This window comes from Eleutherodactylus coqui, chromosome 7 (assembly GCF_035609145.1).
Source record: "Eleutherodactylus coqui strain aEleCoq1 chromosome 7, aEleCoq1.hap1, whole genome shotgun sequence".
Taxonomy (NCBI): Eukaryota; Metazoa; Chordata; class Amphibia; order Anura; family Eleutherodactylidae; genus Eleutherodactylus; species Eleutherodactylus coqui.
The window spans coordinates 186,940,105-186,957,941 of record NC_089843.1 but is presented as its reverse complement, the minus strand read 5'-3'; the positions used below and the strand labels follow the sequence as shown (position 1 = coordinate 186,957,941).

Here is a 17,837-nt window from a genome sequence, read left to right as displayed (position 1 = left end):
GAGGGTCTGGGGAGGGTCCACACGGAAATTCCACAAGATTTACAGTAGCCGCAATGTGGATGAGCTTTTGAAAATCTCGTCCACATGCTGCAGAAATACCCACACAAAACCAGTGTGGAAATTGACATGTGGTGATGAATTCAATTCCACAGCATGCCTATTTTATCGTACTTTCCGCAGCGGAATTTGCCTCTTTTCAATGAGGGTGAATGCTGCACGGGAATACGTGCTGCAAATCAGCCCTTGTGTAGAGACCAAACCTTGCGACTTTTATCTTAAACCACTGTAAGGTATTTCTTTTAAGAATTGTCAAGCTTATTTTTTTTTAGTTCCTGATCATAGCTGTACTAAACATAGATAGTAGACGACCATCACTCATAGGTCATAACACATACATAGCTGAACATGGCCTTTAGCAATGGAATTTAATTTTTTTTTTCTCGTTTATTACAGAATGAATGCAAAAATTGCGGTGGGATATTCTGCTCCACCTGTTCATGCAATGAAATTCCTCTTCCATCCTCTATAAATCCTGAACGAGTGTGTAACCTCTGTTACAAGAGACTGATGCAGCAATATTCGAACAGCCCCTCTTAAATCCAAGGCATTGGATAAACTAGCGTAGTAACTGGAATCACTCCAATCATGTACACACTAGAAGATCAGACCCATGTCCTCTCAAGACAACTAAATTGTTACTAGTTAAACTGAATTCTCGATGTAGGTTCTCATGACGATAGGTATGCGAGTCCCACATATCCTTAAGAGATATATATTGCTTATCAAGGCAAGTGTGGTACTCTGCTCGAATACCGTTAGATCTTGTTTGTTCTCCAAGCTTCTCAGTGCTGATGGGCAGTCTAGTCTGGGATTTCTGGGGCAGAAGGCTGAGGGTCAATAGATCGACAACTAATTCAAACTGGCTGATGTTTTTTTCCATGTTGTTTCACAGTAAAAGTCAATAATTGCTGAAATGTTCTATGAAATTATGTACTGACTTTTTAAATCTTCTACTCTGGCCAAATATCTTCGCTTTATCCGTTCCTCAGATTGGCTGAAATGACTGCTTGTACTCATGAAAAGACCCATCCCTTCCGCTGTTACAGAACTTTGTGTGTACCTGATAAGCACTTCTAAGCTTAAGAGCCGATTATGCACTGTTGTAATGAATAAAGTGAATATGGGGAGATATTTATTGTGCGTGGGAAATTATTTAACTTGAAACATAAAAAACAAGACAAGTCAACTAAACTTTTTTTTTAAATTTTGTGTTAATACTTCTATTACATAATTAGGCTTCAGACTACTGCTCCTTGGATTCCAACAAAGCATTGACACACCACCATAGTTGGGCTGCGTTTGTGCTTCTCGAATGTGCGTCCCAAACTCCGAGCTTCATAAGAATCCATGATGCTCAGAGTTCGGGTCAGGAGACCCACGGTCATGCCAGGACGCACATCCCTATTATGGATGCAAAAAGGCAGCTGAAATATTATAAAGTCACCAGATTAAGGCCGCCTGCAGACAGGCGGAAATTCCGCGGCGGGATTTCCAGCGAAATTTCCGCTCCTGGAAGCTACCATAGGATTGCGTTAACAAACGCAATCCTATGCAGACGGCTGTGATTTGGCCGTGCAAAATCTCGCGCGGCAAACAAATCGCGGCATGCTCTATTTCTGTGCGGGGCTTGCAGAGCCCCGCACAGAAACGTCACTCACCGGCCGCCGGCTCCGCTCTGCGCATACGCCGGCAGCCGTCACATAAAAGAGCCGGGGCCGCGGGAGCAGGTGAGTGTCACGCTGCTCTCTGCAGACGCTCGGGTCGGGTCCCGCTGTGAGAATTCTCGCAACTGTATCCGACTTGGCCGTCTGCAGGCAACCTTACAAAGGTTTGTTTGTGTAAATAATTGAATGCATAAGAGAAAGCTTCCTTCTTAAATACTTGTATAATAGGTATGCCATTATTTGCTTGGCCTTTCAGTTCTTTACAACTTGCTGTTAGGGCTTAGAAGTTCTGCTCACTACATGAAAGCTGATGCTTCTATTCACATCAGTGTTGGGATTTCAGTTTTCCTGCTTGAAACAGAATACTCTGACCAAAAGGATTCGATTTTATGATGAAAACAAATGACACCAACTAGACCCCATTGATTATAACAAGGTCTGTTCAGTTTCCACTATGTTGCCGAATTCCCTTGTAATCCTAGACAGCAGAGACACTGAATGGAGTCCCCAGTGCTGATGGCAACAACGCCTAAGATGCCTTATTGTAGTATTAAGAGAAAAAAAACTTTGCAATGACAGTATACTTTTTTTTTTTCAAAAAAATAATGTATTTACGTATTCCCTTTCAGGAGCATGTTCTTGAGTATTCAAAATTATATTCCTACATGTATCATGTTGGGTGCCGCAGTAATTTATATTCTCATAGGTAACTTCCACCCAAACTAGTTGGGGAATGGGGAATGTAAGGCTTTGCACAGAACTACTTTAAAGGTGTTGCCTGGTTTCCAGGCAATCTTTACTCTCTATAGGTCCAGCTGTGATAAGAAAAAAAGCTATATTTACCTGTCCTCAGCCATCACAACCCAGCAATTGCAGCCCTGGCATTTGTTGTGGAGGATGTCGTCACAAGATGTTGCATAACTGCTGCAACCATTTGGAGGAGATATAGATTAGAAAAATCTGACGGTGAGGGTGATCAATGAGTGGAACAGGTTACCACAAGAAGTGATGAGTTCTCCTTCAATGTAAGTGTTCAAAACAAAGGCTGGACAAACATCAGTCTGGGATGATTTAGTGAAGCCTTGAGGTCCCTTCCAACTCTACGATTCTATGATCTGAAATGGAACGACTAGCGAATATTGAGCGGCTTCTCTCTCAGTACCCTTATGGTTGTCGTGTTTACAAGGCCGAAAAATGTCTGTCATCGCTCATCAGATACTTTTACACAGACCATTAGAGCGATTTATTTGGGTGTCTAACAGAGAAAAATCTGTAGACATATACCAGCACCCTATAGTATCAATATATAAAGTAAGGGAGTGAATTCCACTCACCTTCCACGCGGTGGGACTCCTAGATAGGGAGTCCGGTACCTAGTGTCCAATCCTGCGTATCAGTATATCTCTTCATCCTCAGATCCAGGTGCCCTGGAGAGTAACCTCAGAGGATAAGAGTCCTCTGGATAACCAGGGGCTTATAGCTAAGCCAAGTAATAAAAAAGTTTTTTAAAAAAGCAGCACTCTAGGACTAAAAGAAATCTCAAGACCCACCGGTCTAATGGTTAAATAACTGTATTTATTAATTGAATGTGACACGTTTCTGCACACTGATTTTAAGTTCTTCATTAAGTTGTACTTCTATAAATGTATACTGTGAATGTTATTTTTAAGCTTGAGAAAGGTGCTGATTAATAGGCTAGAGGGTTTCTTCAACCACTCATTTACCTAACAATCTGATAGTGTAAGGCTAATTTCACGCGGACAAGCAGGATATGAATCCCGCCACCGAATTGCGCTCCCTACCATGTGAATTCCCAAGAATGTGAGGCGTTTTCATGTGAAAACAGCCTTGTATCATTTTGGGGGTGCAGAAATCCTCTGCCATGGCTGTCACATCCGTGGCAGAGGATCGTGGAGTTTCTCCCATTGCTTTCAATAGAGCAGGCGCTGTTGCTGGCCCCATTGAAAACAAGGGGCTGCGATGTGTAATCACACAGCCAGAAAGAACATGCCACGAATAGTTTCCCGCACAGCATCGATTCACGGTGCGATGCAGGAAAATATCGCTCATTCAAAAGAATGAGGTTCATATTTCTGCATCTCAAAATGCACAAATCTCACGCAATTTTATTGCTGTAGTAGCCAAAGAACAAGCAACTACTTATTCATCAGCTACTTGTTGCAAGCATAAAAATGCTCACTGCTAGGTTCTCAAAAGTCACCCACATTTACACCGGAAGTTATGCAATTATGACTCATATTCTCCAGTTTTTCCCTCTGCATGCTTCATCTCTAATGTTACGTTTATATGAGATGTGTAGTCTTATTAATGTCAGCTGTTTGATTGTCCCTGTAGATCAGATCATCAGCCAGTGGAGATAATGAGCACTAACAAAAATGCTCATTGTAGGTCCGTTATTGATCGGATTTCAGTGCAGACTAGTGTAATCTGCCTGTACTATCAGTACGCATTCTTTTCTTTATTTTGCCCTTCATAGAGAAACTCTCAGACAATAACTTTATTAATACAGTATAAAATTGTTGTGTTGGTCTTTTCTCTGGTGGCAATTAAAAAAAAAAAGGCATTAGAGTAGACAAGAAGGTGGATTACATAGATCCTAGTACTTTTACAGGATCAGCATTCATTTAAACTGCAGTACTAGACAGATATGAGTGCCCTAGTGTTGGACATCACTGACCCGGCTGCTACCTCTGGTGATATAAGTATCCCGTTGGGTGCCCCAATTGTGTTGTGTATATGTATTTATATATACTTTTCTTGCTGTTATTTACTAGGGGGACAAGAATGTAGCTGTTCTTGAAGCGCAGGGCTTGCTCCATCTGGAGAGCCATTTCCCTGCTAGGGACATTAACCTCCTGTATCTGGCAGTAGCATGGGCTCAGTCCCACACAGGGACGATACAGGAGCTGATCCTCTCCGTCTGGGACAAAAACAGTCCTCTCTGGACAAAAAGATACCTATAGGGAATGCAGTAAAAGTATTCCTATACTGGTGGCTGTCAGCCTCAAACCTCTCAAAGAGGGCACACTGGCTACAGGATCTAGTAATGTGTTTTTTACAACAGATGCTGGGGCACTCATATAGAAGACCTATACCTCCAGGGATTCTGGTCCCAGATATTCGGCAATCGGTTCTCAAATTTCAGGGAAATCCTGGCAGTCTGGAAGGCCCTCCGACAGTCAGGAAGCACCATCCAAAATTGCGACCTACAGGTTCTTTCAGACAACGTCACAACAGAGGCCTATACATCAGGAGCGAACAAGGCATCCAACTCTACAAAGCATCACTCAAAAGATCTTTCGCTGGGTGGAACATTATGCCCTGTTAATCTCAGCAATCCACCTGAAGGGAGCCCTGAATCAAAAAGCGGACTACCTCAGTCAACAGCGCCTAGACGCAGGGGAATGCACCCTTTCCCAAGATGTCTTTAAAGTCCTGACAAATAGGTGGGGAATCCCACAAATGGACCTTTTTTTGCCTTAAGAAAAAAAAAGAGCAAGGCGCAGAGATTCTTCTCCCTCAATCCAAGGGACCACCCAGTCGCAATAGATGCAGTAACACAGAACTGGGGCTAGTCTACGCATTTCCTCCTATCCCATTGATCCCAAGGGTCCTTCAAAAATCCCACCAGCAAGAGTGCACCCTTATACTAGTAGCCCCTTCAGGTCCAGGAGAAGTTGGTTCGGCCTACTAAAAGGCACTTAGTGCCTCCTACAATGCCAGACTTTCCGAAATGAGTTCCATTCAGCAGACAGGTTAAAACCTAGACTCATCAACCTAGTCCCTGACTGTAACCTAAATTAGGTACTTAAGAGCCTTATCCCCAGCTCTATTCGAACTCATTGACTCAATTCCTATCAGAACCCTGGCCATGAAAACAATCTTCCTGGTGGCTATCACTTCAACAAGAACAGTAAGCAAGCTGCAGGTCTTATCCAACCGTCAACCATTCTGCAGTCACTAAAAATATCATCTTTAAGCTAGATCCATTATTTGTACCTAAAGTAGGAGCATCCTTCCATAGGTCCCAGGACATAATTTCCTCTTTTTGCACTAACCCTAAAAACAACCAGGAACAGAAGTTTTATTACCTCGACGTTAGAGCCGTGCTGCAATACATCAGCTCCACCAGTCAGTGGAGGCAAGATGATAACCTGTTGTTGTCCAGTTCTTCAGCCCCAATAGGGAAAAAAGCAGCTAAAAGCTCTATAGCTAGATGGATCCGCCTAGCCCTCACAGAGGCCTACACAGTAATAGATAGTCTTAACGCCCATTCTACCAGGGCAATATCCACATCTTGGGCAGAACGAGCCTCTGCATCAGTAGAGCAGATATACAATGCAGCTGTCTGGAAGGTTGCATACCTTTTACAAAACAAGATGAAAATGATTTCATTTAGTCCGTACGTCTCGGGTTGCTTTCGTGGAGACGATAGGGAAAAGTTAGATTAGACTTACCGGTAATCGTTTTTTCGGGAAGTCTCCACGACAGCACTCGTACATTCTCCCCAAACTACTTTTTTTTTTCTGCTTGGCAATAGGTAGTTATTTTATTTAGGCTCCTATCTTTGTCAGTCTGTTATAAAACACTGAGGATGGTGGGAAAGAGGGGGAGCTTTAAACCTCTGTGTGTTCCTGTCCTATCAGAAGAAGGTGGTGCTGTCGTGGAGACTTCCTGAAAAAACGATTTACTCATTAGGTCTAATCTACCTTTTTACAGCCAAAGAGGAGAGCTGTATTAGTCAGTATGACACTCATTTATGTTACCCACACATCCCCAAATTTCAACTTTTTATAGTTTACCGAAAAGTCACACAGGAAGAAACTGTTTAAAAGGGACGTTCGGGGGATTTAAATGCAGCTATGAGAATTGACAGCAGCATTTAAAGGGTTGACACCCGCGCTGTATGAAGATGGGTCGCCCCGCAATCACTTCATCCATATGCAGGATGTAAATGTACGGCCTGGAGCGGGAAGGGGTTAACATAAGCCAGAATGCCAGTGTTTAGACTGACCGCATTTTACGGCCTTTTGGAACATCCCTTTCCTCATATTGGAGGGACACTATAGATGTCGTTCGGCATCTGACGGGAATCTCTGTTGATTCGAGTGTTAAACTGGCCAGCTTTGACATAAAGGCACTTTATAGCTCTATTCCACATGAGGGTGGACTACGGGCAGTTGAACATTTTATTGGGCAGAGGGGGATACAATTTAACTGACAATCAATTTTGATTGATTTCTTGGAATTGATCCTGACACACAACTTTTTTCCTTTTTTGATGATTTCTTCCAGCAGCTCAGGGGACTGCGATGGAAAGCCTCTGTGCTCCCTCATATGTTAATTTCTACCCATGCTGGTGGAAGGAAAAATTCATTTTTTTGAGACCTCTAGAGTTTGGACTAATAAGGTCTTCCTTTGCCTCAAATATATTGATGATGTATTCATTTTATGGACTGGTACCATGGCATGTTTCAATTCTTTTGTGAATCATCTTAACAATAATAATCAGGGTTTAACCCTTTCCAATCCAAATATTTTTTCTCAGCCATTCTGCCCAGCTCCAAATAAATTGGAGCTGGTGAGCATGGATGAGAAAAAATACATTTCCCTGCACCCTCCTGAACTGACAGAGTTCAGGAGGGTGCAGGTGCTCGCTGCACCGTGGGGGGACCTGCTTACCTGTCCGGCGTCTTCCGCATTCTCCCTTCTGCCTCCCGGCTCGGCGATCATGTGACCGCTGGGGTCAGGTGGCACCCAGCGGTCACATGATCGCCAAGTCGGGAGACAGAAGGGAGAATGCGGAAGACGCCGGACAGGTAAGCAGTCCCCCCCCCCCCCCAGGGTGCAGGCTCCCGGCTCAGCGTTCATGTGACCGCTGGGGGTCTGGTGACACCGGCGGTCACATGATCGCCGGACGTGCATTGCATAGCGCTAATTGAGCGCTATGTAATGTGTAAAGGAGAAGGCAGAAAGGGTTCTCCTCGGGGGTCCTCAATGAGGACCAGTGCACGAGTGTATCTGCACCCGATGTGTCTGACGATTAGGTGCAGGTGCACTCCTGCACTGCAGTGTCGGGCCTGTCCCGACATCGAAGCTGTGGAGGAAAATGATGATGTCGGAGCAGGCCCGACATTGGATTGGAAAGGGTTAAAAGTAGAGATGAGCGAACGTACTCATCCGAGCTTGATATTCGTGCGAATATTAGGGTGTTCGGGATGCTCGTAACGAGTACCACGCGGTGTTCCGGTTACTTTCAGTTTCCTCTCTGAGACGTTAGCGCGCTTTTCTGGCCAATTGAAAGACAGGGAAGGCATTACAACTTCCCCCTGTGACGTTCAAGCCCTATACCACCCCCGTGCTGTGAGTGGCTGGGGCGATCAGATGTCACCCGAGTATAAAAGTCGGCCCCTCCCGCGGCTCGCCACACATGCCTTGTGAGTTAGCTGAGGGACAGTGGTATCGTGCTGGAGCTGCTGTAGGGAGAGCGTTAGGAGTTAGTGTAGGCTTCAAGAACCCCAACGGTCCTTCTCAGGGCCACATCTAATAGTGTGCAGTACTGTGTTAGCACTGTATTTTTTTTTTTTTTCAAAATTGGATCTGCAGAGCATTGCGCCCTGCAATAGGGACAGAAGTGGTGGTTAGGCAGGGAGAGTGTTAGCAGTGAGTGTAGGCTTCAAGAACCCCAACAGTCTCTAGGGCCACATCTATCCGTGTGCAGTACTGTCCAGGCTGCTGTTAGCAGTGTTGCATTTATTTTTTTTTCTCAAAACCGGCTGTGCAGACCATTGCACCCGGCATTAATACTACAGGGATAGAATTGTGTAGGCAGGGCCAGAAGACATACATTATTCATTGAATAGACGCAGTGTGGCTTGTCCTTTGAAAAACAAGGGAAAAAATTGTATTTTGCCTGCCTCTGACAGTCCTCAGGGCTCTGGGTACGTGTGTGCTGCGTGCAGAACGTTAAAAAAAATCAGGCGCAGCCAGCTACGTTTTACTGCAGGCTTGCGCCAATTTTTTTCCTGCATGGGAAATCCGTGATCTGCTGGAGCCAATAACTTTGCATCACTGCAGTTCTCTGACACATTTGCAGGGCCACAACACAGTTATTAAACTTAGTAGTATTCATTGAATACACGCAGTGTGGCTTGTCCTTTGAAAAACAAGGGAAAAAAATTGTATTTTGGCTGCAGGCTTGCGCCACTTTCTTTCCTGCCTGGGAAATCAAATCACTGGTAATACACCATGCTGAGGGGTAGGGGTAGGCCTATAGGACGTGGACGCGGGCGAGGACGCGGAGGCCCAAATCAGGGTGTGGGCACAGGCCAAGCCAGTGTGGTGGCCAGGGGTAGAGGCAGGGCCAGACCGAATAATCCACCAACTGGTTCCCAAAGCGCCCCCTCGCGCCATGCCACCCTGCACAGGTCAAGGTGCTCTACGGTGTGGCAGTTTTTCACAGAGACGCCTGACGACCGACGAACAGTGGTGTGCAACCTTTGTCGCGCCAAGATCAGCTGGGGAGGCACCACCAACAGCATGCGCAGGCATATGATGGCCAAGCACCCCACAAGGTGGGACGATGCCCGTTCACCGCCTCCGGTTTGCACCACTGCCTCTCCCCCTGTGCCCCAACCTGCCACTGAGATCCAACCCCCCTCTGAGGACACAGGCACTACCGTCTCCTGGCCTGCACCCACACCCTCACCTCCGCTGTCCTCGGCCCCATCCAGCAATGTCTCTCAGCGTAGCGTCCAGACGTCGCTAGCGCCACAGTTTGAGCGCAAGCGCAAGTACGACGCCACGCACCCGCACGCTCAAGCGTTAAACGTGCACATTGCAAAATTGATCAGCCTAGAGATGCTGCCGTATAGGCTTGTGGAAACGGAGGCTTTCAAAAGCATGATGGCGGCGGCGGTCCCGCGCTACTCAGTTCCCAGTCGCCACTACTTTTCCCGATGTGCCGTCCCAGGCCTGCACGACCACGTCTCCCGCAACATTGTACGCGCCCTCACCAACGCGGTTACTGCCAAGGTCCACTTAACAACAGACACGTGGACAAGCACAGGCGGGCAGGGCCACTATATCTCCCTGACGGCACATTGGGTGAATTTAGTGGAGGCTGGGACAGAGTCAGAGCCGCTCACGTCCTACCCACCCCCAGAATTGCGGGCCACAGCTCGGTGGTGGTATCTGCGGCGGTGTATGCTTCCTCCACTAAAGCACCTTCCTCCTCCTCCAACGCAACCTCTGTCTCGCAATCAAGATGTGTCAGCAGCAGCACGTCGCCAGCAGTCGGTGTAACGCGGCGTGGCAGCACAGCGGTGGGCAAGCGTCAGCAGGCCATGCTGAAACTACTCAGCTTAGGAGAGAAGAGGCACACGGCCCACGAACTGCTGCAGGGTCTGACAGAGCAGACCGACCGCTGGCTTTCGCCGCTGAGCCTCCAACCGGGCATGGTCGTGTGTGACAACGGCCGTAAGCTGGTGGCGGCTCTGCAGCTCGGCAGCCTCACGCACGTGCCACGCCTGGCCCATGTGTTTAATTTGGTGGTTCAGCGCTTTCTGAAAAGCTACCCCCACTTGTCATACCTGCTCGGAAAGGTGCGCCAGCTCTGCACACATTTCCGCAAATCCCACACGCACGCTGCCACCCTGCGGACACTGCAACATCGGTTTAATCTGCCAGTGCACCGACTGCTGTGCGACGTGCCCACACGGTGGAACTCTACGCTCCACATGTTGGCCAGACTCTATGAGCAGCGTAGAGCTATAGTGGAATACCAACTCCAACTTGCGCGGCGCAGTGTGAGTCAGCCTCCTCAATTATTTACAGAAGAGTGGCCCTGGTTGGCAGCCATCTGCCAGGTCCTTGGAAAATTTGAGGAGTCTACCCAGGTGGTGAGCGGCGATGCTGCAATCATTAGCGTCACCATTCCTCTGCTATGCATCTTGAGAAGTTCCCTGCAAAGCATAAAGGCAGACGCTTTGCGCTCGGAAACAGAGCCGGGGGAAGACAGTATGTCGCTGGATAGTCAGAGCACCCTCCTGTCTATATCTCAACGCGTTCAGGAGGAGGAGGAGGAGGAGGAGGAGCATGAGGAGGATGAGGAGGAGGGGGAAGAGACAGCTTGGCCCACTGCTGACGGTACCCATGCTGCTTGCCTGTCATCCTTTCAGCGTGTATGGGCTGAGGAGGAGGAAGAGGAGGAGGAGGATCCTGAAAGTGATCTTCCTAGTGAAGACAGCCATGTGTTGCGTATAGGTACCCTGGCACACATGGCTGACTTCATGTTAGGATGCCTTTCTCGTGACCCTCGCGTTACACGCATTCTGGCCACTACGGATTACTGGGTGTACACACTGCTCGACCCACGGTATAAGGAGAGCCTTTGCACTCTCATTCCCGAAGAGGAAAGGGGTTCGAGAATGATGCAATACCACAGGGCGCTGGTGGACAAACTGATGGTAAACTTCCCATCCGACAGCGCTAGTGGCAGTTCCGAGGGCCAGGTAGCAGGGGAGGCGCAGAGATCATGCAGCATGTACAGCGCAGGCAGGGGAACATTCTCCAAGGCCTTTGCCAGCTTTATGGCTCCCCAGCAAGACTGTGTCACCGCTCCCCAGTCACGGCTGAGTCGGCGGGAGCACTGTAAAAGAATGGTGAGGGAGTACGTAGCCGATCGCACGACCGTCCTCCGTGACGCCTCTGCCCCCTACAACTACTGGGTGTCGAAGCTGGACACATGGCCTGAACTCGCGCTGTATGCCCTGGAGGTGCTTGCTTGTCCTGCGGCTAGCGTCTTGTCAGAGAGTGTGTTTAGTGTGGCTGGGGGAATCATCACGGATAAGCGTACCCACCTGTCAACCGACAGTGCCGACAGGCTTACACTCATCAAGATGAACAAAGCCTGGATTTCCCCAGACTTCTCTTCTGCACCAGCGGGCAGCAGCGATACCTAAGCAATACGTATTATGCACCCGCGGATGGAAGCATCGTTCTCTCTCACCATCCAAAACGGGGACATTTCTGCTTCATCAATCTGTGTATAATATTCCTCCTCCTCCTGCTCCTCCTCCTGAAACCTCACGTAATCACGCCGAACGGGCAATTTTTCTTAGGGCCACAAGGCTCACTCATATAATTTTTCTAAACAATTTTTATACGTTTCAATGCTCTTAAAAGCGTTGAAACTTTAACTTGAACCAATTTTTCGTTAAACTGGGCTGCCTCCAGGCCTAGTTACCACTTAAGCCACATTAACCAGCGATTAATAGGTTTCACCTGCCCTCTTGGTTGGGCATGGGCAATTTTTCTGAGGTACATTAGTACTGTTGGTACACCAATTTTTGTGGGCCCTCGCCTACAGTGTAATCCAATTAATTTTTTGCCCAACTGCATTACAGCTGACGTTACATCAGCTGTGTTGGGCACTGCAATGGGATATATTTATGTACCGCCGGTGGGTTCCAGGGAGCCACCCATGCCGTGGGTCCACACGGAGTTGTAACTACATGTGTCCACTTCTAAAGAGCCCCAGTCTGACTGGGGCATGCAGTGTGGGCCGAAGCCCACTTGCATTAAACATGACATTACCTCAGCTGTGATGGGCAATGCAATGGGATATATTTATGTACCGCCGGTGGCTTCCTAGCACCCACCCATGCTGTGGGTCCACACGGAGTTGTAACTGCATGTGTCCACTTGTAAAGAACCCCAGTCTGACTGGGGCATGCAGTGTGGGCCGAAGCCCACCTGCATTAAGCACGACATTACTACCTCAGCTGTGTTGGGCAATGCAATGGGATATTTCTATGTACCGCCGGTGGCTTCCTGGCACCCACCCATGCTGTGGGTCCACAGGGAATTATAAATGCATCTGTTTCCACTTGTAAAGAACCCCAGTCTGACTGGGGCATGCAGTGTGGGCCGAAGCCCACCTGCATTAAGCACGACATTACTACCTCAGCTGTGTTGGGCAATGCAATGGGATATTTTTGTGTATCGCCGGTGGGTTCCAGGGAGCCACCCATGCTGTAGGTGCACACGGAGTTTAACCTACATGTGTCCACTTGTAAAGAACCCCAGTCTGACTGGGGCATGCAGTGTGGGCCGAAGCCCACCTGCATTAAGCACGACATTACTACCTCAGCTGTGTTGGACAATGCAATGGGATATTTCTATGTACCGCCGGTGGCTTCCTGGCACCCACCCATGCTGTGGGTCCACAGGGAATTATAAATGCATCTGTTTCCACTTGTAAAGAACCCCAGTCTGACTGGGGCATGCAGTGTGGGCCGAAGCCCACCTGCATTAAGCACGACATTACTACCTCAGCTGTGTTGGGCAATGCAATGGGATATTTTTGTGTATCGCCGGTGGGTTCCAGGGAGCCACCCATGCTGTCGGTCGACAGGGACTTCACAATAGGGAGTTGTACCTGCCTGTGTCTATGAATTAAAAAGCCCGGTCTGACTGGGGCATGCAGAGACACCTTGACAGAATGAATAGTGTGTGGCACATAGGTTCCCCATTGCTATGCCCACGTGTGCAGCTCCTGATGGCGGTGGCACAGGATTCTATTTCTCATTGCTTCTGTACAGCATTGTGGGCTATCGCCCCGCCCCTTTTAAAGAGGGTCTCTGCCTAGCCGTGCCAACCCTCTGCAGTGTGTGCCTGCGGTTCCTCCTCATGGCAGACGCACTTCTAAATAGACATGAGGGTGGTGTGGCATGAGGGCAGCTGAAGGCTGCGCAGGGACACTTTGGTGTGCGCTGGGGGGGGGGGGCGGTTGGGCAGCATGTAACCCAGGAGAAGTGGCAGTGGAGTGTCATGCAGGCAGTGATTGTGCTTTGTTGGAGGTAGTGTGGTGCTTAGCAAAGGTATGCCATGCTAATGAGGGCTTTTCAGAAGTAAAAGTTGTTGGGAGGGGGGGGCCCCACTCTTGCCGCTATTGTGGCTTAATAGTGGGACCTGGGAAATTGAGATGCAGCCCAACATGTAGCCCCTCGCCTGCCCTATCCGTTGCTGTGTCGTTCCCATCACTTTCTTGAATTGCCCAGATTTTCACACAAGGAAACCTTAGCAAGCATCGGCGAAATACAAAAATGCTCGGGTAGCCCATTGACTTCAATGGGGTTCGTTACTCGAAACGAACCCTCGAGCATCGCGAAAAGTTCGTCCCGAGTAACGAGCACCCGAGCATTTTGGTGCTCGCTCATCTCTAGTTAAAAGTGATCTCTGAAATACATGATACATCAATCTCCTTTTTTTTGACCTATTAAAAACATGAGATGGCTATCTAACCTCTATCATCCCTCGCAAACCAACGGCGGCCAATGCTCTATTGTCTTGGAATAGCTTACCCCCCAATACCTTTTGAAAAGGGGAATCCCAAATAGTCAGTTGCTCAGCAGTAGGAGAAACTGATCCAATAAATGGACTTTATTTTCGAGTCTGGTAAATAGCGAGAGATTTATACAACGTGATTATCCATGGGATGTGGCCCTTGTGTTTGCATCTGAAAAGAAAAGAGAGGGCCTACTTCTCCCCAAAGGATTTACACACTTGTGGTACAAGATCAGATTGATAGGCATTAGAGATGAGCAAACGTACTCGTTTCGAGTAATTACTCGATCGAGCACCGCGATTTTCGAGTACTTCAGTACTCGGGTGAAAAGATTCGAGGGGCGCCAGGGGGCGGGAGGAGGCGTGGCGGCGCAGGGGGTAGCAGCGGGGAACAGGGGGGAGCCCTCTCTCTCTCCATCTCCCCCCCACTCCCTGCTGCAAACCCCACTCACCCACGGTGCCCCCCGAATCTTTTCGCCCGAGTACGTAAGTACTCGAAAATCACGGTACTCGGGCGAAAAAGGGGCGTGGCCGAGTACGCTCGCTCATCTCTAATAGGCATCATTGACACGGGGGTATAAAATTCGATCTATCCTGGAACGATTCTGGGAGGTTTTAAAAGAGGATATTGACATTAAGGAATCTCATCCTGGAAAAGCATTAAAAACTTACCGAGAGATTAGTTAAAAGCCATCTAGCTTCAAAAGGTAAATCCTGGTGTGTGACCGGAGCTCCGCTGACCAACACCGCCAAACTATCCTGGAACCAGACTTACCTGGCTAAATGTGCAGTGCGGTGACTCCTCTGGTAGTTGAGCGGCAGTGGGGAGCGCTGGAACGTCCACACACATCTGTGACCAGCAGGAAGGACAGAGAAGCCGGCAGAGAGGTGAGTGGCGACGTCTCCAAGATGGCAGCGCTGAAGTTAGCAGGGACACAGTGTAATGCTAGCATGGTTTGCTAGAGGAGATATGCTGCCTGAAGCAGGCTCAGGCAGCTGTCAGAAGACACAGGAGATCCCTAAGGAGCGGGTGAGTCCCTCTACAAGCGGCAGGACAAGGAAGATGGAGGGGGAGGGGGAAGTGAGGCTGAAGAATGGAGAAGTCAGCAACAAAGCACGTGCAGGGAAGACACAGGAGGAGAGCACAAACAATACTGAGCTCCTAAGACAGAATACTGTTAGAGCTGCAGCCAGAGTTCCTGACATAGCAAAAGCCCACAAAGCAGGACACTGCTGGAAAGGCCATCAGAGCTCCTGATGTAACAGATTATGATGCAAGGCACTGCTGGAAATGCTACCAGACTCCATGATATAGCAGAGCACACAAGACAAACTACTGATAGAACTCACTTCACAGAGTAATACTGGCGCTACTCCACAAACCACTAATGTAGCAGAGCCCACATTACATGAGATCTTCGGAGCCATTACCAAGTGCCCTAGCACTGTACAGGCTCTATATCAGCAATTTGGCACTTTACAAGAGCATATGGGGCTCCTGAGGCAAGATGTACAGAAAATCTCAGAAAAAAATGGCTGCGTCAGAGCACAGAATAAGAGAAATAGAGGATAAGGTGCAGCGTATGCAACGTAAAGTGAATAATAATGCACAGAATATTGCATATCTACTTGCAAAAATTGACAACTTGGAGAACCGCTCCCGCAAAAATAACGTGCGCATTGTAGGGCTGCCAGAAAAAGTGGAGGGCAGTAACCCATCTGACCATTTTGAGAAGTGAATACTGGACTTCTTCAGTAGCAACTCTCTATCACTAATGTTTGCAATAGAAAGAGCCCACCGAGTCCTTACACGGCCTCCTCCTCCGGGAAACCCTCCTAGACTAGTCCTTATGAAACTTTTACACTTCAAAGACAGGGACCGAGAAAGGCGATATAAAAGTTAATAGCGCCAGGATCTCCTTTTTTTCCCAGACTTTTCTGAAGAGATCCTAAAGAAAAGGGGAACTTTTATGGATGTCGAAAGGAGACTGCATGCTCTCCACACACCATATGCCATGCTGTACCCTGCGAGACTGTGTAGTTGCAATGGAAGAGAGACATTTTTTTGACAATCCAAGATCTGCGTCTGTCTGGCTAGAAAGAAATGGGGCTGCATTACGAGGGGCCTCACAGTTGCCACACCGAATCACGGAATCCAATAACCGTGCCTGACAGAGGAGGAGTCGCCTAACTATTGCTTATAACTGCCTGGGAAAAAATGTCGGTGTGAATGGTTGAAGGAATAGGGAATAAGGAATGAAGAAAAGGTTGGTTGAGGAAGCGTGATTTATCTGCTGCTTCTACTTTTTTTTTTACATCTTTATTTTTTCAGATTTAAAATATTTCAATATTGCAATTTTGAGCAAATCGCCATTTTTTGCTGTTTAGTTGACTGATGCCCCGGTTTGTGGGGGCTTATAGATATTTCCCGCATAGAACTTATTGATTTGTATAATCTGTTATCTACGGGGAATGTTCTTGAGGGAAATGTTTGAGATTGTTGTTTTTTGTCTCTCTGGTACTGCTAATAACTGCTGTATGACTGCAATCCTCCACTGTGGAGAAATGCTGAAAATCTGGGGTGCTGCTGGACTCTTGATTGGAAAGGAACTCTCTGCTCATATCCACCTAAGGAAAAATGGCTGATACATTCACGGTCATATCTTGGAATATCCGAGGTATGGGAGATCCGGTGAAGCATTTAATTGGCTGAAGCACCGCTAAAGAATATCACCCAGTTATTCTTTATTTGCAGGAGACACATCTTTCGCCGGACATGCTCTCCTCCTTTACAGTTGGGTGGGCGGAACATAGCTTCCATTCGATATACTTCACGTGCTCCAGGGGAGTTAGTATTCTTTCTCACTGGTCTACACCGTTTGTGACTTTCACGCAGAGGGTCGATTTGTTTGTCTTTACTGTAAAATATTTAACTATGTTTGCTTACTGGTTTCAGTATACCTTCCACCTCCCTATAGCAGCCTGGTGATGCGGTGGATCCTGGGCTTTATAGCGGAGACTCTGGCTATCCCCGTCTTACTGGTAGGAGACTTCAACTCAGTAATTGACCCTTACTGGGATAGGTTTAGTGTACAGGGACCATCGGATAGGGGGTGGTCTGACACCGCTGGGTCATTTGCTAGTAGAGACAGTCCTGCTGGACGTGTGGCGTACCAGGAACCCAGATGTCAGATACTACTCGTGCCATTCCAGTTTGTATCAGACTCTATCACGGATTGATTTGGTAATTGGCAATACATTGCTGTACGGGGGAGTAAGCTTGGTTCGCTACCTTCCTAGGATGCTGTCTGACCACTCCCCAAGGCAAGTTGTGTTGCAACATTCTGGAAGTGGTGCGCCTGTCTGCCCCTTATGGAGGTTCAATGCATACTGGTTAACATAATAGGACATCAAGACTTAGGTGAAACCCTAAAGGAATACTTTGAGTTGAATGCGGGATCTGCAAATATTACTGTACAGTGGTAGGCGATGAAAGCATATTTTAGAGGTATCCTCCTGCAGCGGGTGACGCAATTAAAGAGAAGACATAGGGAGCGGGGACAAAAACTGAGAGAACAGCTGACAGATAGTGAGGCCAGATTTGCAGAAATGGGTACAATAGAGGTGATAGAACAGTGGAAGACCAACCTTGTACACACTAGAGACAGAGGCACATAAACGTAAATTTAAAAACTGGCCCACTTTGAGGAGGGTGAGAAAGGTGAGAAAGCCGGACATACGCTA

General features: G+C 47.8%; 1 protein-coding gene across 1 annotated transcript in view; it reads left to right on the top strand.

The window, feature by feature from the left end:
* The window catches only part of LOC136573567 (protein RUFY3-like), an 88,183-nt gene extending 86,992 nt beyond the window's left edge, over positions 1 to 1,191 (top strand). The window contains exon 13 of the mRNA XM_066574837.1: positions 454 to 1,191. Within this exon, the coding sequence (XP_066430934.1) occupies positions 454 to 597 (144 nt within the window). The 3' untranslated portion in view covers positions 598 to 1,191. The remainder of the gene's footprint in view (positions 1 to 453) is intronic.
* The last annotated feature ends 16,646 nt before the right edge of the window (positions 1,192 to 17,837 follow it).